The 22,374-nt window shown below is 36.0% G+C and overlaps 1 protein-coding gene across 1 annotated transcript in view; it reads left to right on the forward strand.

Moving 5' to 3' along the window:
• USH2A (usherin) overlaps window positions 1-22,374 on the forward strand; it is a 793,063-nt gene that overhangs the window by 418,578 nt on the left and 352,111 nt on the right. Inside the window, exon 34 of the mRNA XM_054484303.2 lies at window positions 3,745-3,892. Coding sequence (XP_054340278.1) covers window positions 3,745-3,892 — 148 coding nt within the window. The remainder of the gene's footprint in view (window positions 1-3,744; window positions 3,893-22,374) is intronic.

A 22,374-nucleotide genomic window follows, 5' to 3' on the forward strand; every position in this document is an offset into this window, starting at 1 on the left:
GGAAGCTACACGGGGATTTGAACCATTATGATTTACTCTAGGCTTGGAGCAGGTATGTTACTTCATGTAGCGCCATTTAGTTTTCACATTTGACTAGATTATAAACTGCTGAAACATAAGGGCTGAATCTTTCAAAATTCGATCTGCAGTTTCAAGCACAGGGTCTATTGGAAATTGGAAGCTGAGCAAACAATTCCTGAATGAATGACCACCAAGGACATCATTTCATAAAAGTTCTAAGACTTTTGATCTGAATTAAATAATTTGCTTGGAAACATTGGAATTAGGAATGGTGTGGTTCCAAAGCATACTCTTTCCACTGCAAAAAAAAAAAAACAAACAAACAAACAAAAAAAACCATATGTTGCTACACTCAACAAAGGCTATTTCGAAATGTGATAAAATGTGATAGCTCCTAACAAAGAAGACAATATGTTAAAAATAAAATAAAGAAGCTATTAATACAGACAGCTATCAAGACAGGTGTTGTTTGATAATTTTCATACTACTGTTAGCCATTTGTAACTTGATGAATTCTAAGTATTATATATTCCTGAAAGATTCCTGGAAATGGCTTAACTTTTTAAGTAATTATGGATCAAGTGGCCTTTTTCTTTTTCTTCATGCTTTAAAATATGTTGCACTCTTAACATCCCCAATCCCTGTGGACCTGAAAACTTACTGGAAAAGAGAATGCTAGTTTTGGTCCGGGCACAGTGGCTCACGTCTGTAGTCCCAGCACTTTGGGAGGCCCAGGTGGGCAGATCAATTGAAGCCAGGAGTTGGAGACCAGCCTGGCCAACATGGTGAAAACCCATCTCTACTTAAAATACAAAGAATAGCCAGGCGTGGTGCTGCAAGCATATAATCCCAGCTACTCGGGAGGCTGAGTCACGATAATCCCTTGAACCCAAGAGGCAGAGGTTGTAGTGATCCGAGATCTGCCACTGCACTGCAGCCTGGGCAATACAGCAAGACTCCATCTCAACAACAACAAAAAAAGAGAATGCTACTTTTGGATTGTCTTAATAGTCATGATTTCAAAAATAATTGATACAATTTTATTATTTATGCATTTTTATTGTACCAAAATTGAATCCCTTATTTGGCCAGATGTTACTCATCATTTCAAGGCAGAGTTATTTATGCCTTTATGAATTTTTCAAAATGGCTGTAACTGAGAAAAGCTATAGGAGATGGTTAAAACAACTTATTTTAATGGCTCTCAGGCTTTCAAAGACCTTGCCATTTCATAAAGGCATCTTTAATCAACCCCAATATTTTGTTTAGTTTTTCCAGACCAGAATTTTAATCAGCATTCAGCTGTATTGAATGTAGTGGCCTCTGGTGCAGGCAGGTCAAACAAGATACTGATTGGTTCAATTTCATTTAGATGATGTCAGATTAGACCAATTGGAAGCAGCTTTAAGAACATTTATTTTCCCATCAAAGGAACTAAGATATTGTCCTGCTTACTTAGGACCCTCTAAATGCATCCAAAAAGACTGTGGGCAAAACAAAATAAAATAATTTGCAGGTAATTCTGTCATTTCAGCAGCCTCTTTATAAATAATTTCATTTACAAGAAAAATGCTTTCATAAATGCCTTATATTCTTAAGAGATTTCTTTGTCAAGTTACTGGTTTATGGATCTCAGATGACATAGTAGAAGAAACAGTCCTTCTAAACCAAAGGATGTTTTTACTTATCCTAGAAGACATCATAAAATCCTCAAAACAAAGTAAATTTTAATTCACACTCTGTTTTAAAAATATATACTTATATGTTGTATAGTATAGAATTTATTTGGGGAGAGTTAGCAGGGGAAATATTTTAGTATACAAATAAGAAAAAAATAGTGACAAATAGACTATCAGAATTAAATCCCAGTGTGTTACAAGTTTAACAATAAGAAGCTGCAACATTTTTCCCTTCTAAGGAAAAAAAATCTGGAAAATGCAAATGGATGGATTTTTTTTCTCCCTGAGAAGTGGGAAGAATTTGTCTTTGACCATTTTTCCTTTGATAACTCAGCTGTCTCATATGGCCTCTTTTCCTGCCATATTTTCTGGTGGACTTTTAGCACATTTGAAATGTCTGGGGTCTTCAACTTCTTTTCTATTTTAATCGTTGGACACTTATTTTTTGAGCTCCCAGTGACCTGTCCTAAAGCTTTGAGTCAGAGTTAGGACACATTTGCAAAGATTCCATTCTCTAGAGGAGTATGGTTTTTTTCTTGCATAGAAAGGCATATGCCACAGCTGAGAATTAGAGGAAACCCACAGAGGTTAATTAGGTACCCAATCTTAATGCAATTTCATGCCCAGGCCACAATTTAACCCATCTGAAAGTTGCTTAATTAAGCTGGTAAGAAATTATCCTGAAGACATGGGCTACTGCTATAGTCTTGTAATAGCAAGTGAGATCAATTTCCATGTTTGTTAGCCATAAACTGTTGTTTATGCTTATAATGAAGAATTTGCAACTAGTTGCAACAACTTTGCAAATAGTAGTGTACTCCCATATTTTAAAAAAAAATCTAAAAATCAGTCAGCTTCCTTCTGTCTTTGGGGAAAAGAATATTGACTGCTTGAAGAATCACAAAATCACTCCCTCAGTATCAAACTGAAAAATCAGAGAGACACCTAAAGAAAGAGATGCTTTAATTTTTTATCTTAGTAATATCTATCTTACACAAAAATGAGCTAAATATCTCTGCTTTTTTACATTGTCTTATGATTTTGCTTTATTTTCTTTTTGATTTTGGTAAAATTTAGTGCTTTTTGAAAGATTTTTAAACTTTGTTGTATCAATTGAAATTGTAACTTGAAGAGATACTGAACCAAGCTTAAGTATAGTTTTCAAATATCATTGTTATATAAGGATATAATTACTAATATTTGCTAGCAAATATGGGCTGAAAACCCCTTAATGTATGTATCAATTTCCTGGAGAAGTGCTTGTCCAGTAAGTTTAAAACATTATTTGCAGTTTATTATGAAAGTGCACACGGAAGTTTCTGTAACATTCATGTTACCATTTCTGACATTAGTGATACTTAATTAGGGAACAGAGTTCTGTGATCACGTTAAATTTGTCAAACATATTTTAATGAAGCCTATCTACTCTGACACATAAGTAAATTATGAGATCCTTTAAGCCATTAAACATTCACTCAGCAATTGCTTTGTATTTGTTTTATGAGAAACATTGTTTTATTTAATTTTATTTGGTGTTATACTATAAACATATTGGTCACACTGTAGAAATAAAAGGCAATTGTATTTGCTGCACATCTTTTCTTCCCTAGAAGTCCGTTGTTTTATCTTAAAGTAGTCTTCATCCTCTAGTACTTTACTTATGTTATGTGTACACATGCTGTGTGTGTGTGTGTGTGTGTGTTTAATTCACTCTGGAAACCTTTGTGCAAGGCTAACTTCAGCAGGGCTGTTTATCCAGTCAATATGTGCCCTACATCTCTAGGCTCTAACTTAGGATGCTTCCTTAATTCATACATTCGTACCGTCTCAGTTATTCTCTAACTATTGGGGATGGCTATATTATGTCTTAAAAAGCAAACTAAATAAATGTTAAATCTTAACATTGAAATGAATTTATTTTGGGGGAGTAAAGGTAGCACTATATAACAAAATCTGAAACTCTTATTATGAATTCTCTTTCCTCAATGTTCATGAAAACTTTTGGGACCAAGAGTGAAACGAGCATTTTTGCATCTCTGTTTAGGCTTGCACGGGTAGTGGGTGCACAGTGAGTGAGGCCAGTGAGGCCCTAACTGATGAGGACATACCCGAAGGCGTGCCAGCCCCCAAAGCCCACTCATATTCACCTGACTCCTTTAATGTCTCCTGGACTGAGCCTGAATATCCGAATGGTAAGTGAACTCTTTTAGCCTCAAGTTAAAAAGATGATTAGCAAAGGTAAATTAATATTCTAAATGGCAGCTTATATGTGGTGCTTAATTTTTAATGATCATTTTAGCACATAAAATACCTAAGATAGTATCATTGTCTGTAGTTGGGGAGATTGTGGTTTTTAGGCTAACACACAATTTTGGTGGCTCAAAAGTGCTCCCTTTTGATAGTTCTTGTGTACTGCATCTCATTGTTTAATATGCCGCAGGAGAGGTGAAGAGAGCAAACGGGGAGGATTCCCAAAGAATGCCGTAGTGAGAGTGACATTGTATTTTCAATGACTTTCTGTTTTTAAAAGCCATTAGTTCTTCCTCGGAGAAGGAGAGAGGTGGAAAGTTCATGTACATATTGTGTCAAAACGCTTTTGATTTAATAAGTTTATCTTAAAAGAGGCCACTTGGAACTCTGTATTTTTTTAATATACTATTTATAAATATTTCAACATGCTGTTTTTAAACAACGCATAGATTAAACATACATATATTTATACATATTTAGCTGGAGGCAAGTTTTGTGCATTTCTAAGCAATATATATGTTTTTGTACAGTTTAGTGAATTAAGCTAGTCAGTTACGTTTCACTAAAATAAAATCTCATTATGAAGAATTTGTAATAGTTTTGGGTAGAAATTGTTTTATTCATTTAGTGGAAATATCTTTAAGGTTCATATAACATAGTACCATTGTTTCACACTGATGGAAGCTTACTTGACATTAAATTTCATTCCTCTTTGAGACAAATATCAAGAAGACTTTTAATATCATAGAAACTCTTTTAAGAAACTCATTACTGAAAATTGAAATGGACTCTTTTAGCACAGCCAAAAGGAATGAAAGAAAAAAGTTTGTCTTATGTTTACTATGATATTAATTATTCCAGCCATCTCATTTTAATTAAACTTTTGGCAAATGCACTAGATATATTTGAGGTAATGGAGAGAATTCTAATAATCAGAGTGAGTTATTGTCTCTGCTATTGAAGTTATTCCTGTACTATTACAAATTTTCCAAGAAAAAATAAATGGATGCCTATTTGATACTATATTAAGCAATCAACAATCTTGGTATGCTTCTTACTCCACAAAGAACTCTGGTTCATAGGTGGCAATGAAAATGTTAATGATTTATTTCAATTGGATTGCTGTGAAATGCTGTTACATGATTTGCATAGTAGAACACTTCCCTTCATCCCAATTGGTAAATGCAGCTAGAACTACAATTGCACTCAGAATCTTCAGCTGTTCAGGGAAACATTTTCCACATTTCAAAGCTCTTTGAATATTTTGTGTATTTGTGTATGTTTTGTATATTTGCAAGCAGTTTTAAAATGTATTCATCAAGCAAGAAGAACTTGGGAGATTTTGGAGATTTGTATTAACACTTCCATGGTATTCCAAAGTCTTGTATTTAATTAGAGTGGGATTTTTAGAATTTTAATTGTGGTACAATGGTTAGACATTTAAAAGGTAGTTTTATTTTTTAAAAAACTACTTTTTTTTTTTTTTTTACTACTTCTCCCCACTTTCCCCCAATTTTTTAGCTTTTCGTTTCTCTTGTTGATTGTCTAGGGAGGGATAATCTGATTGTTGGAAAACATCTTGTCTCTCCATCTGTCTTCGAAGTCCCCACACCTCTCCTCAAATACCCAAAGAATAAAGTCTAAAATTTTTAGTCTGGCATTCAGGTTACTACCAACTTGTGACTCAACCTGAATACACATTGCCTTGTAACATATCTTCCTTTCTAGCCATGCTGGAATATTTATGGCTTAATGTTGGGTTAGAAAACATGGGTGGAGTCAAATAGGCCTAGAGTCAAAAATTGTTTCTGATGTATAGTGACTGTGTTACCTTGGCAAATTCATTAACTTCCATGGACCCCAGTTTCCTTGATTAGAAAATTGAGATTAATAGGCTGGGCCTGGTGGCTCATGCCTGTAATCCCAGCACTTTGGGAGGCTGAGGCGGGTGGATCATGAGGTCAGGAGATTGAGACCATCCTGGCTAACACAGTGAAACTCCATCTCTACTAAAAATACAAAAAATTAGCCGGGCATGGTGGCGGGTGCCTGTGGTCCCAGCTACTTAGGAGGCTGAGGCAGGAAAATGGCATAAACCTGGGAGGCGGAGCTTGCAGTGAGCTGAGATCTCACCACTGCACTCCAGCCTGGGTGACAGAGTGAGACTCCATCTCAAAAAAAAAAAAAAAAAAAAAAGTAAAATTGAGATTAACAATCCCTGTCATCACCCTGTCTTTACCTGTAGAAATACAACTCATTCTTCTAGGCTAACCATAGGCCTCTTATTCCATGAAATCATTCTACTCTTCCTTAAGTTGAAGGTAAACTTTCCCTCTTCTCTTGACTATGTGACCTGTTTCTATGCCTTCCTAATGGAACTTCATTCAGCTTGTGCTTAAAGTTATTTGCGTATATGTCAAACACTCCCACCAGATGATAAGGACCATAAATCATTAATTTCTCTTTCACTCCGCAGAGCCTAACACAATGTTCTACTTTTTATTGGTACGCAATAATATTTAATTCATTTAATGTCTCTTGTGGAAATTACCTTTGATCAGTGGCATATATACTCCAAAGCCCTGGCTCTTTAATGATACCAAGAGAGATGACAGAAGTACTTACCATCCAGTGTCTGCAATATATTTGTTCAAAATGCATTTGTTCCTAAAATATATTTTTCTAGCTGTGTAGATTCTGAGCCTGGGTTTCTCTTTTGAGATTGTCAATCTTGCATTTGACCAAAGAATTTTTAATTTTCTTTGAGGGATTATGCCCAATTCAAAGTTAATGGTACCAGGCCCACATGGCAATATATGCTACCTAATGGTTGCTTTCTAATTTCTGAATATGCTGCAGAAGAGAAATACAATTGGAGAATAAGATAGACTTCATTCTTGTGTAACTAAATAAACCCTTTCAAAAGATTTTAAATGGTATTTCTCAAACTTATCTGATTCTTAGAACAATCTTGGGAGCACCAATTGAATAAGTAGATTCTAGGCTCCACCACAGACCTCCTAAATAATCAGAATCTTCCACTGCCTCGGTTATCATCAAAATGCCCCTGGGTATTTAATACATTTTCCAACTGACAAAATCCTCCACCTGGATTTTTGTTACATCTTAAACTCAGCATATCCAAGTTGATTTCTCCTCATGGTCTCTCTCTCTCTCTACTTGCTCTTTCTCCTGTATTCCCTCTCTCATGGATTTGCACCACCCAGCCCTGCCAGCCAGTATACTGGGCGGCAGTCTTCGCCTTAAACCTTGCTCACCCCTGACTACTGTCACCACACAACCCCTCGACTGCACTTCTGTAGTGAAGGCCATTAATATTGCTTACCCAAATCACTTCAGGAGCCTCCTCATGCCATGCAAAAAATTTGCATTTGTTCATTCAAAATATGTATTTTGATGACCTACTAGGTTCCTTCACTCTTATATATACAGTGAATTTCCTTGCTTCTTGATCTCAAGGATATCAGAGTCCTTGGGGAAAATATCCATATAAATGAATTCTCACAAGGTTGGGAGGTGCACAAGGTGCTAGGTACACAGAGAAGCAGCTCCTAGTGGTTCCCTATGAGATGTGGACATGTCATCCCTCTGTATCCTCATGAAGATGTTGCAGGACCAGAGATAAACATGTGTTTAGTCTGAAGCAGGTATTACTTGTCTGGTTTTGCACACTCAGGTTTCAAAATCTTGACTCTGTTAGTCAGTTATGTACCTAAAGGGATGTTTGTTCACTAGGGATTTATAAACATGAACAAAGATTTGCTGAGAAAAATTAAACCCAATTTCTATAATGAGAACTAGGTATATTTTTATGCTTGCCTACATATGACAAAATATGAAAGGTATAAAATATTCTGATATAAATGTCCAGTCCTTGCCAATCAAACAATTGGTGGCCTTTGGCCAGCACAGCTTAGGAAACATTCTCTCCTTGTCATAACTGATTCTGACTTAAATGATAACTTCCTACTCGTGAAAGTCTGATGGTAATCCTTAACAAAGGCTTTAAGAAACTATCCTCTCCCTTTGTTATTTCAGTTCTCTTCCTTGTCTCCCAACCTGGTCCTGCTCCACAGTGTCTGTGCTGGGAAGCTTGCTGGTTGGTTCAGTACATACCTCATGAGCCCTGAGAATTTTTCCTAATTTGGTGTCTTTTGTTCGGTAGCATACAAGCAGCACCAAGTATAGTGCCTGACACATAATAATTGCTCAGTTAAAAATTTGTTGATTACCACTATTAAAGAGAAAAACAGAAAACAACACATTCTGGAAAGGATGTGGAGAAATTGGAACCCTTAAGTACTGTTGGTGGGAATATTAAATGGTGCATCTGCTATGAAAAATAGTGTAGAGGTTCCTCAAATAATTAATAATAGAATTATTAGATGATGTAGCAATCCCATTTCTTGAAATATATCCAAAAGAATTGGAAACAAGATATATTGCAGCATTATTCACAGTAGCTAAGAGGTGCAAACAACCCAAGTGCCTATGGACAGATAAATAGATAAGCAAAATATGATATATTTATACAATGGAATAACATTCAGCCTTAAAAAGAAGGAAGTCCTGTCATACAATACAATGTAGATGAAACTTGAGGACATTATGGTAAATGAAATAAGCCACTCACAAAAAGACAAATACTGCATGATTGCACTTATGTGAGTTTATCTACAGTAGTTGAATGCACAGAAACAGAAATTAGAATTACAGTTACCAAGGGCTGGGTGGAAGGGGGAAATGGAGAGTTGCTGTTCAATGGGTTTAGGGCTTCAGTTTTCCAAGATGAAAAAGTTCTACAACTCTGTTGCACAACCATGTGTATGTAGATAACATGATGGTACACTTCAAATGGCTAAGATGCCCAATTTTATGTTGCGTTTTTTATCGTAATAAAAAAATATGATATAGAGAGGATGTAATAAAATGCTATAAACTAAACTAGAAAAAAGGTTAAGAACAGTGTTAGTTTAAAACAAACAAATTTGCTGATTAATAAAAACATAGAGATCTATGCACAAAATATGCATTTTTTAAACAAGGGTGAGCTCATACTATTTGCGTTGTTGTGGAATTTACTATTCTCACTTCACAATATGGTGCAAACATCTTTCCTTGTAGTTCAGTGGAACGTGACCTCATTCTTTCAAAAGGCAGTATGCAATCCCACTGAATGAAACTACAGTTTACAAGACCCATCTTTTTATTGATGGACACTTTTGTGATTTTTGCCATTACAAACAATGTTACTTGCTATTAATCGCCTCAGTCTGCCAAGTACAGTCTTTGAGTACTGAGTCATTATCACTAGATTCACACCTAAGGCTTTGCTCGCCTTCAAATATGTCCTGCTTAATTCTAGTCCCTTGCTTCACATACCTGCAAAAATGATGGTGTGACACTCCAGCTCTATGTTTCTCTAATCAGAGTCCTTTGTACCCACATTCCCTCTGGCAAAGGTGTTCTTTACCAGCTGTGATTTCAGACATGATTTTAAAAACCACTGAAAAGAGCGACTTTTAGGTCCAAGGTCCATAGGAACCCTTATTATGTAGGACCTTGATGCTTCCTTTGTAAGACCATTAGCTATCACAGAGAAGTAGCACAAAGGATTACTGTCTAATACATTTGTGACCTGTATTGTGTAGATTGCAATTGCATAATTAAAGTTATGCTTTTGAGAGCTTCCAAATTCTCATGAGCCATATTTCTTTTTAGAAGCTTAGGCCTTAGGATCCTGAAATATGTTTTTTCTTCACACTTCAAGTCTACCTTGCTAAAACAGCATAGCTATCTGACTATGCCAAACTTATTCGTCATTATCTAGCATAACATTTATAGTGACATTTTAAACTAATTAGAATATGTGTTTTTTAAAATACTAACTAAAAATATAGAATATAAAATGTTTATCTTTTATTAATAGCTATAATTCCTTGTAACTAACCTCTATCTTTACCTCAGTAAATCGACCTAAAATAGTTTCTTTATTAGACTGAGCCGCATGAGGGCAGGAATCATATGTATCTTTTTCACTGCCCTAGTCCTGGCCTTTGGCAGAGTGCCACAGAGTAGAGGCATCTTATAAAGCTGTCGAATGAATTAATATTTACTGATGATAGGGACAATACCAAAATTGTGATAGTGTTGATGTGAGAAGCATATTCATATGCAATCACACAACATACACAAATGCACACTGTGAGCACATTTTATGATTATGTAATATTGGTGGGATGATTTCAAAGGCAGCAGAGAGGAATCTTCCTCTTGGCCTGCTGAAGGCTTAAAACACACACTTAGAGACCTAGTCCTTTTGCTTAAGATTTCATCAGCCTGGTAATCTGTAGATTTTCTAATGAAAGACAGCACATAGACTTGTCTTGTTTGCGCTTTGCATGTCTCAGTATGAAAGGATATATTTTTACTGTGGTCAGGATTTGTTAATAACAACATGGGCATAATTAAGAGAGAAGCATGTGGCTGGGCGTGGTGGCTCACGCCTGTAATCCCAGCAATTTGGGAGGTCGAGGTGGGCAGATCACCTGAGCCCCGGAGTTCAAGACCAGCCTAGGAAACATGATGAAACCGTGTCTCTACCAAAACAAAAAAAAAAGAAAAAAAAGAAAAAGAAAAATTAGCCAGGAGTGGTAGTGTGTGCCTGTAGTCCCAGCTACTTGGGAGGCTGGGGCATGAGAATTGCTTGAACGTGGGAGGCAGGGTTTGCAGTGAACCACAATTGTGCCACTGCACTTCAGCCTGGGTGACAAGAGTGAGACCATGTCTAAAACAAAAAAGAGAGAGAGGGAGAAGCATGAGAGCTGGGGACCCATTAGACATGGTCTAGCATCTTCTTGAGAAGTGAAGGGAACCTGAGAAGCTTATGGAAATATTTTCCTAATTTAGTCTTTCATATTGGCCCATCTTTGTGACAATTTGTATGTGAACATGTGTCGAAACGGTGGCAATCATGTCAAAAAGAATAGAAACATCTTAGCAGGTTGATTATTTTTGTAGACTTACGCGTAGTACCTTGAAGACAATAGAACGTTATTTAAAAATACATTTGGCTCAGTGTTTCGAGCTTATATATTCTGTCAATAATGGGTGGTAGAGAAATCGATTAACTATAGATCTCTTATACACACTCTATACATCTTGTCCTTCACATGAAGAGATGATGCTATCGAAATAAATTTTTATAATGTATGCACATGAAGATGTATGTATATGTACAAATTAAATACTCTATACATGCATAGAAATAAATACTTGATTTCCTGCTAACACTAATAACATTAGTAATAATAATAATAGATATAATTTATAAGAATTTGCCAGGCACTTTAATTCCCATAACTAGCCCAGGAAATAGGTATTGTTATCTCACAAATGTGGAAACTTAGATTTATAAGTATTAAACAGTTTAATTACTCAAAATCAAGACAGCTGGTTAAGCAGAAAGATTGTATAAATCAAAGCAAGGTGTGAATGACAAAAATTCATGGTTTTATTCACTATACTATCTGCCTCTACTTTTTGTAGAAAGGCTTATAATGTAGAATTTAATCTAGCCATATGAAAACAAAATTTTGTTACTTTTACCTGTTCAATGTTCTGTTCTTAGTGCCAATATTTAAAATTCATAAGATCTGTGTTCTGGTTTTTCTCTGGTTTTAGAGAGATAACTGTTTGATATTTCATTTGATTTTCTTACTTTTTATTTTAAAATAACTTTATTTTTAAATGGTCAAAATGTGATTCTATTTTCTTTCCTGGAAATGCTCAGTTTTAATAGGTGAAATGGATTGTAGAACTCAGCGAATCACTTAGGAAAACTGCTTGACAGTTTTGAGCAAAGCTTGTGTAACTTTTATGAAACACCTCCAGTCAGTTTGTCAGGTAGAATTTCCCAAGCACAGTCTTTTTTAGATTCCGTTGATTCCATTTTTAGGAGAGCATAACAATAATAAGGCATTATCCCACAATGTGAAAGCTCTTCTCTCTTTTCCTTTTTAATTGAAGGATCAAGTATTCACACAGGGAGATATCTGCCACATTCAATCAGCATCTGGACCTTGGGGGGAGCCCTCAGTTGATATTCCTATTGCCATGCTGCACTGGAAAAGACAAACAAATATGTTTGGAGCATCTATATTCACTACGCATGTTATTTTTATGACACACTAAAGCATTGTTGTTTAATTCTTACAGTAAACACAATTCTTCAGTGTAAATAGAGATACCTTGTATTAAATTTACATTGTATTGTACTCCCATTGAATTTCCTTGGTTATATATGACAACCTATTGAGCACCTTAGGAAATACAATTTGACATAACGTGATGAAGAGGCACAAAGGTATATATCCCAGTGGATATGCTTTATGGACAATTATCATCCAGCTTCCCTGTGAAAATTAAACACCTTAAAAATCCTATCATTATGGAAACAGAAAGGTGATAAACTTGAAAGTCCTTCTGTTGTACAGCCAATGGGAATTAAGTATCCATTTTGTGGATTATCCACTGAAGAACTGAATGTCTAGAACTAGATTAAATTAAACTGAATTAAGCCAGAACCTGACCCCCTTTGCCACATGACATGTTGCAGTTTTATTTTGCTTCAGCTGTCTTACTTATTATTAGCACCAGAGAATAAGCAAGAAAAAGCCTGAAAAAATACAATATGGTACAATATAATAGAATAAATGATTTTTTGTGGTGAATATTTCTCTTTTGCTTTTCTAGATTCACTCTCTTTTTCAACTCTGCCCCGTGCCCTGTAAGGCTGAACCTTCCTCACAGTGGCAATGGGCTTCCTCTCTCTCTGGCTTCCTGTTGGTTTGTCCATGGGCAGCAACGGCAAAAGATGAGAGGATGAGAGGAGCATGGAGTCTCAGAACTTATTCTCCCTGGCTCTCTTTCTGCATGGCTCTGGATTCCAGGGTTGCATTCCTCTAGTAAAGGCTACAGTTCCTATTCAAAGCCTCTTTCTTTCTCCAGGTTCCTGAATTTGTTCTCACCCTTTCCCCTACAAACGTAAAGATGTTTACTGGCTCCTAGCCAACTAGTTAAAATGGTCTAGGAATCCTAGCTAGTACTAGCTGGGAATGCTTTATTATCACTGGTTGCTTTCCCTTAACCCTGTCTGCATCTTTGTAAATAGGAGTTCCACTAAAATCTCTTCCATGCCATTTGAGTTGTCGTTGGTTTCCTGCTGAAACCCTGACTCATTCCTAAATTTTACTTAATCCACATTTAACACGGAGAGGTGTTTTGTTTGTGTGTGTGTTTGTTTTTTTGATGGGGGGTAGTGTGTGAAGATAAATTTAAAATGACTTTCTTCATGCTAAGAGTGGCAAGAATAAATAAGTAAATGAACAAAATTTCCATTTTCTTAAACTTTGTTTCAATACAATAGACATCTTAAAGGCCAATAAGAAGAGCCAAGCTCAAAGATTCTAGTGGCGACTTGCTTATCTAATAAACCCATCATATTTAATTTTTCAAATAATAATAAACTTATTGATACATCTTTGAAAGCTTTTCGCTTATTGTTATAAAATATTTCTTTGTTATCATTAGTCAAATAATGGCTTATGACATCTTCCTCTTGATGAAGTAGCTCTGAGTGCCAAGTTTAGCCTACAGGTCAGTTTCGGCCAGGCGTGGTGGTTCAAGCCTGTAATTCCAGCATTTTGGGAGGCTGAGGTGTGTGTATAACCTGGGATCAGGAGTTCAAGACCAGCCTGGCCAACATGGCAAAACCCCGTCTCTACTAAAAATATGAAAATTATCTGGGCATGGTGGCAGGTGCCTGTAATCCCAGCTACTCTGGAGGCTAAGGCAGGAGAATCACTTGAACCTGGGAGGCGGAGGTTCCAGTGAGCCGAGATTGTGCCATTGCACTCCAGCCTGGGCAACAAGATCAAAACTCCATCTCAATAAATAAATAAATAAAATAAAAATCAAGGTCAGTTTCTCAGATAAGCCCTATTATGTATCCTACCCAGACTAGGTTAGCATCCACCTCTCCCTTCTCTATCTCATGTTTTCCTTCTATCCATCTGATTTTTAAAAAGTAAACTTTACATCCTCATAATACCTCTAACGTCTGTTCTTTCACTTGGATTGAAAGTTTTGTGAAGGAAGTAACCATGACTGTTCTGACAACTTCTGTATTACCAGCATGCAACACAATGTCTGGCTCATAGTAGCTACCCCATAGTTACTGATGAGCCAGATGACTACCAGAAACCAAATCTAAATCCAGCAGACTTACAAAACTTATTTTACAGTATTTAGTAAATACTTGTTTCTTTGCACTTTCTGGACTTCATTGGAAAGGAATGAATTTTAAATGAAAAGATAGCATACAAATATAAGAAACTATTGGCTAATGACAGATAGTGTGGCAGGGAGGAATGCAGACCTGTCTAAGCTTGTTTTTGAGAGATGTTAGTTTAGTTTTTACAAGAGAAGTGCAGCACATGACATAGGTCAGAATTGGAAGAGATAGTCTAAGGTGAGCTTCCTATAGCAAGTAAGACTAACTCATACTAGAAGCAAGGGACAGCTCTATGTGTGTCCCTTCTATGTGCACAGTGCTTATTACTAAAGCACATTCATATATGCTCACTTGTTTGATTCTCAGATCAACTGTCAGGCCACCAGGGCAAGGAATATTACCCCATTTTGTTGGTCAAAAAATGAAAGCTTAGTGAGTTTTAGCTATCTAACCAAGTTTTAAAGGTACGTGGTCATGACAGAAGGGCTGAAGTGGTTGGAAGAAGATCCCTGAAAAAGAAGGCAATTGGCTTGGAAGCTTTTGACTTTGTTTTGAAATAGTTCCCAGAACAGGAGAGGCACTCAAGAACTAATTTGTTGATTGAATGAATAATTGCTTACTTAAATGTATATGCACAAAATTGATACTTCAAAATAATTGGCCATACAATTTATCCTGTTCTGCAACTTGCTTTTTTTCTCTAATTCACGTAGAATAAAGATCTTTTTATGTCAATAGGCATAGTGCTCCCTCATTTTTCCTCAAAGCTTAGTAAAATGTCATTGAATGAAACCGCAACATTTATAAAGGCTATCTGGTAAATGATTAGCATCCATTCCTTGGTACAGCTACATCTCATTAATGCCAGCTAACCATTAATTATAAAAGATGTTGACAATAAGGTTTGGTGCTTGGACTAGTAGATAGTCCTCAAATGGATTCCCATTTATTTGGATTTGGTATACTCCTTGAGGTAGTGTTGCAGGGAGTGTTTAGCCAATAGTTATATCCTGAGGAGTCCTCAAGGCCAGAGGAGAGGACCCTGAACTAGCTATTAAGCCTCCTCCTCTAAAACAAAGTCATACAACAGGGTTGAAAGTCAAAGAATGAAAGAGAAAAGAAAGCTGATGTGCCTATTTTAATATCAGACAAAGAAGACTTTACCGTGAGCAGTATTATTAGGTATAAAAAGGTAGTTTCATAATAATAAAGGAGTTACTAAAATTAACATTTATTTTTTATCAAAATATACTATAAGTGCCCACAAAGATAAGTAATAAGAGAGGTGATATTTAGAACACATGTAACCATCAGAAAACTGTATCCAGAACACATAAAACATTCCTACACATCTATAACAAACTGGACTTAACATCTGAAAAGTTATTTCACAGAAGAAGAAAAATTAAATGTCTGATAAACATAAGAAAATGGGCCAACTTCTGTAATAATCCAAAAGTAAAAGATAATACCAAAACAAGCTAACATTTTTTACATCTAATGCTGGCAAAAATTTCAAAGTCTGACAATAAGCTCTTTTTGAGGATGTAGAACAATGAGAACTCACATGGACTCACATGTACACTAGAATTGACATACTTTCAAAAAGAGATGAGCATTGTCTAGTAAAATTGAACATATATCAACAATTCCTCTCCAGGACATTTGTCCTAGAAAATTTGTATATGTGCTTCAGGACACATATACAAAAATGGGTATAATTACATTGATGTCATAGCCAAAATATAGAAACATTCTAAATATCTATCAAGAGTAGAATAAATAAATAACATTTGCCCTATAGGAATACCACACAGTAGTAAAAATGAGTGAAGTATGGCTACTCTCAAAAACATGTATAGAACACATGAATATTATGTTACACAAAGCAAGATGCAAAAATTATATATACAACATAACTCTATTAATATAAGTTAGAAAACCATAAGAAACTTAATTATATTGTTAAGGGATGCATTTCTCAGTAGAAAAGCAAGGGCGTGGTTCTTTGAAAGCCCTCATAGTTATCTGTGAGGAAGGGAAAGGGATCCAATTATGGACAGGAGATTTCTGGGGTGCTGGCAACATTCTATTTTTTCAACGTGAGTGATGGTTACATGGCCTTTTGCTTTTAAATTTGTCATTGAAATAGAATTGATATTGTATATGTTTTTGTATGTTGTGTTTTATTACATGATTTTTAAAATGTAGGAAAAATAGGTATATGGAAGCTGTAAAGTTGTATGCACTGTAGAGTCTGAATGCTTCAGTGACAACACATGGCTCTACCACTTCCTAGCTGTATAACACTGGCCAAGTTACCAAACCTCTCTAAAAGCATTTTTTGTCATCTGTTTTTCTCATCTGAAATAAAACCCATTCCACTATCAAGAGTTTTTCCTGAAGATTAAATGGTACTTGATTAAAACACTCAATCCAGTGATTTAGTGTAAACTTCTTTGGACTTTAAAGTGTTTGTGTCTTCTTACCTGGCATGCTCCCCTGCACAACAGTATTTTTTAATTTAAATATTTTATTTTGAGATAATTATAGATTCACAAGCAATTATAATAAACAGAGATTCCATGTATCTTTAATTCAATTTCTCCCACTGTCAACATCTTCTGAAACTTCAATACAATATCACAACTAAGATTTTAACCCTGGTATAATCAAGATACAGAACAATTCCATCACAAGACATGGTTTCTTCTTATCCTCAGACTGAAAAAACAATTCCCTTTTTAACCAGGAACAGAAGGGTAAGTTAGTACTTTGGAAGTAGGCTTTTATGAGATTAACTTCATTGTTCATGTTTGATAAAGGAACACTATTTTCTGAATAGTGACTTTATCATACCATATTGCAATCTAACACATTCCATCCCTAAGTGTCACAAGTTTTTTTTTTTAATTAAAAAGAAAGTATATATAACTGCTAAAGATGTTTCTCTTGCCACAGACTACTGCTGAAATGCAGCATTCCCACATCCCTGCCTCATTCACGACTACTTCCTATACATTCAGGAAAAGACGGCTTTAATAATTATTTTTCCTGTTTGATATTTTTAACCATCTCACTGTTACTACCTGCATGGTCTTCCCTACTCCAGACTATTTTATATGTGATTCTAGATTAATTTTTCTGTATATGACTTTATCTTGTCACTAGTCAGTTCATAAAAACACTAATGGTCTCCTGTGCATCATAAAATCCCAACTCCTTGTAGTGTCATTCAAGGCCCCAAATTCCCTTTGAAGTTTTGTTTTCTATTAGACTTTATCAAGTGATATGGTTTGGCTCTGTGTCCCCACCCAAATCTCACCTTGAATTGTAAAAATCCCCACATGTCATGGGAGAGACCCCGTGGGAGGTAATTGAACTATGGGGGCATGTTTTTCCCATGCTGTTCTCGTGATAGCGAATAAGTCTCATGAGAGCTGATGGTTTTATAAAGGGGAGTTCCCTGCAAAAGCTGTCTTACCTGCTGCCATGTAAAACATGCCTTTGCTCCTCCTTCACCTTCTGCCATGATTATGAGACCTCCCTAGCCATGTGGAACTGGGGAGTCCATTAAATCTCTTTCCTTTATGAATTACCCAGTCTCAGGTATGTCTTTATTATCAGCATGAGAAGAGACTAATACATCCAGCTACAGGAATAACAACAAATTATTGATCTATTTGGGATACCTTTACTAAACCTTGCACTTTCTTACTTCTAGGCAATGGCAAATGTCATTTTCCTCACCAGAAGCATCTTCCTGAGACATAGGTTTTTCACATATTACCTTTCATGGGAGACTTAGCTTCATCATATGACTTATTGAAGACCCTACTACCGTATGTGGAAGACTTGACTGCTCTAAAAAGCCTGTAGCACTTCTTTAGCCAGAGTGATTATTCCCTGCTAGAGGGTCCTGTACCTACTGTCTACTATTTAATTATGTCATTCATTTGGCATAAAGTTGTTGTGGTGCTTATGATCCTTGTTTAACCCTTGAATTGTTATTTAATTATACCTATATTTAACTCTTTTCTTACTTCCATAAAGGTAGATATTATTCTTATTCTTTCTGTTCTTACTTCCCAAAATACCAAGTATAGTACTTTGCCCTTGATTGACTTTCAATATGTTTATATTAATCTTTTTATTAGGCTCATCTTGATTGCTTTTAGAACCAGAGCATGTTCACCAGTTCTTAATTCAAGTGAAATTCCTAAAAATTTTAGAAGAGGAAATTAGACCAGAAACATAAAACAAGAGTAGTGACAAGAGTTGGGTAAGATGGCCAGTTTCCACAACTAAATTTATATTTGTATGGCCCTGTAAAATGGGTTAGCCCCTCTAAGAATCCATTCCCTCCTCTTTACGACAATGACAATAACAATCCTTATTTTTTGGAGTTGTCAGTGTTAAAGAAAATAATGCATAAAAGCATGTACCCTATTGTCTGACTCAAAGTAAGTGATCAGAACATTTTAATCTTCTTTTTTAAAAAGGGCTCTCACTTTGTCGCCCAGGCTGGAGTGCAGTGGTGCAATCACCGCCCACTGCAGCCTCGACCTGCTGGGCCTGAGTGATTCTGCCACCTCAGCCTCTCAAATAGCCAGGACCACAGGCACATGTCATCATGCCCAACTAACTTTTTGCATTTTTTGTAGAGACAGGGTTTTGCCACATTGCTCAGGCTGGTCTTGAGCGCCTAGACTCAAGTGATTCACTTGCCTTGGCTTCTCAAAATGCTGGATTACAGGCATGAGCCACCATGCTGGGCCCAGAGCATATTTTAAATTAAATTATTTTGGCCCGGCGCAGTGGCTCATGCCTGTAATCCCAACACTTTGGGAAACTGAGGAGGGTGGATCACAAGGTCGAAGTTCGAGACTAGCCTGGCCAATACAGTGAAATCCCGTCTCTACTGAAAATACAAAAATTAGCTGGGCGTGATGGCAGTCACCTGTAATCCCAGCTACTTGGGAGGCTGAGGCAAGAGAATCGCTTGATTCGCCTCCTGGGAGGCGGAGGTTGCAGTGAGCCGAGATCATGCCACTGTACTCCAGCCTGGGCTACAGAGCTAGACTCCATCTCCAAAAAAATTAATTAATTAATTAATTTAAAAAATTATTTTAAGTATTCTATAATTTTGAAAATACTTACATGGCATTTCAAGGACTCAAAATCTTACTTTCCCCAGAGCTACTCATAAATCAAAACTTTGTTTAAAATAAATGAAAACAGAGGTACAACATACCAAAATCTCTGGGATAAAGAAAAGACAGTGTTAAGAGGAATGTTTATAGTGCTAAATAGCTACCTCAAAAAGTTAGAAAGATCTCAATTTAACAAACTAACATCTCACCTAGAAGTACTCGCAAAACAAGAACAAACTAAACTCAAAGCTTGCAAAGATTTTTTTTTTATTACTGATTCAATTTTCGAACTTGACATTGGTCTGTTAAGGGTTTCAATTTCTTCCTGATTCATTCTTTGGAAGTTGTTTGTTTCTAAGAATTTTCTCTGGATTTTCTAGTTTGTGTACATAGAGGTGTTTATAATAATCTCTGAGGATGTGATGTGTTTGTTTGTTGTTGTTGTTTTTGGTAGGAACCGCCCCCCCTACCCCGCCGAAAAAAAAGAAAAAAACCTGGATCAGGTGGATTCACACCCAAATTTCACCAGATGTACATGGAAGAGTTGGTAATGATTCTACTAAAACTGTTCCAAAATATCAAGAAGGAAGGACTCCTTCTTAACACTTTCTATGAGGCCAGCATCTCTCTGATAGCAAAACTTGTCAAAGATACAACTAAAAAAGGAAACTACAGGCCAATATTCCTGATAAACATAGACTCAAAAATCCTCAATAAAATACTAGCAAACCAAATTCAACAGCACAGCAAAAAGTTAATTCAACATGATCAAGTAGGCTTCATTCCTAGAATGCCAAGTTTGGCTAAACATATACAAATCAATAAATGTGATTCATAAATCTCCTTGAGTTGGAAATATATTTTAAAATGTGATTCATCACATAAATAGAACTAAAAGCAAAAAACACATGATCATCTCAATAGATACAGAAAAAACTTTCAATAAAGTTTTTTCTTTATTGAATATACCTTCAATATACCTTCGTGATAAAAGCCCCCCAAAAAAGTAGGTATTAAAGGAACATACTTCAAAATAATAAGAGCTATCTATGACAAACCCACAGCCAACATCATACGGAGCAGGTAGAAGCTGGAAGCATTCCATTTGAGAACAGGAACAAGATAAGAATGCCCACTCTTACCACTCTTACTCAACATAGTTCTGGAAGTCCTTGCCAGAGCAATCAGGCACAAGAAAGAAATAAAAGAAATCCTACTAGGAAAAGAAGAAGTAAAACATGTTCAACATCACTAATCATCAGAGAATTGCATATCAAAACCACAACGAGTACCATCCTCACACCGGTTAGAATGACTACTATTAAAAAGTCAAAAAACAACAGATGCTGGCGAGGCTGCAGAGAAAAGGGTTGAACGCTTATATACTGTTGGTGGGAATATAAATTAGTTCAGCCACTGTGGAAAGCAGTTGAAGGTTTTTCAAAGAACTTAAAATAGAACCACCATTTGACCCAGCAACCCATTACTGGGTATGTACCCAAAGGAAAACAAATCATTCTACCAAAAGAAACATGCACTTGTGTGTTCATCACAGTACCAGTCACAAGAGCAAAGACATGCAATCAACCTAGGTACCCATCAACAGTGGGTTGAATGAAAAAATATGGTACATATACACTACGAAATACTACACAACCACAGAAAAAACCCTGAAATCATGTCCTTTGCAGCAACATCTATGAAGCTGGAGGCTTTCATACTAAGCAAATTAATACAAGAACAAAAAAACAAATATTGCATATTCTCATTTATAAGTGGGAGCTAAACGTTGGGTATTCATGGACATAAAGATGACAATAGACCCTGAGGATTAATGGCAGGGAATGGGAAGTAAGGGCTGAAAAACTAACTGTTGGATACCATGCTCACTATCTGGATGATGGGATCATTCGTATCCCAAACCTCAGCATCACACAATATACCCATGTCAGAAACCTGCACATGAACCCCCTGAATCTAAAATAAAAGTTGGAAAAAAAAAAGCTGTTGATACATGTCCTGTGTTCTAGTTAAAGAAAAAAGCATCTTCTTAGGCTTCAGTTTAAAATGTCCACTACATTATATTTGTCAGTTTTTGTTACTCTGTTTAGGAATCTGAGGTCAATGAAGTTAAAATTGTCATGGTAACAGGTGTTTTAGACTTACCACTTATTAAAAGTATGTTTTAAAGCTGAATCATACAGTGTTTTATATTATATTGATTTTGTTTATATTGAAATCAGTTTAATATGATGTGTGTGTGTTTATCAGTATAATACTAGTCTTACAATGTGGTTCTACAATTAATCCTTCAGCCCTTCATCCATATGCTGTCAAATACTGTTTATCTACAGGATGCCGGGTAACTCTGTGTGTGTGTGTGTGATCTCACCTATGTTAAAGTTAGACTTCATTCTCATCCCCCTCTCAATTAGATACATCCTGGATACTAAAAAGTTTTTGAGCAATTGAATTAACTGTCACAAATATCACTTAATTTCATTCTCAGCTTATTTGCCATATATTCATCTTAGTCTAAGCCCTTCTTTAAATAACTGTCTGCTCTTTCTATATCCATAGTTCCAGATGTCAAGGTTATTTAGCTTCTCAACATAGATTGCTAAGGGTTGACTTACTAGAGTCAGATAGACAAAAAAAAAAGAAGAAGAAGAAGAAGAAGTAGTAAATTTGGAGAAACTGTCACTGAGAGAGGATGTAGAAGAACTCAAACAATGACACAAGGATTGGTAAGGTGCAGTCACTGAGTGATGTTTAGGGTAAAAGCTGGGTAAGAACCCTGTATCGCATCAATCACTGAAGCATTGTAGAATTAGAGAATGTAGTCTTTGATGTCCATAATCAAAGTTTCAGTCTTCACAAAATGATTCAATTATATTCATTATATTCTGTGTGAGAAGACAGGTAAGTGTGTAGTACTTACTAGAAAGATTTCCTT

Source organism: Pongo pygmaeus, chromosome 1 (assembly GCF_028885625.2).
Source record: "Pongo pygmaeus isolate AG05252 chromosome 1, NHGRI_mPonPyg2-v2.0_pri, whole genome shotgun sequence".
NCBI classification, from domain to species: domain Eukaryota; kingdom Metazoa; phylum Chordata; class Mammalia; order Primates; family Hominidae; genus Pongo; species Pongo pygmaeus.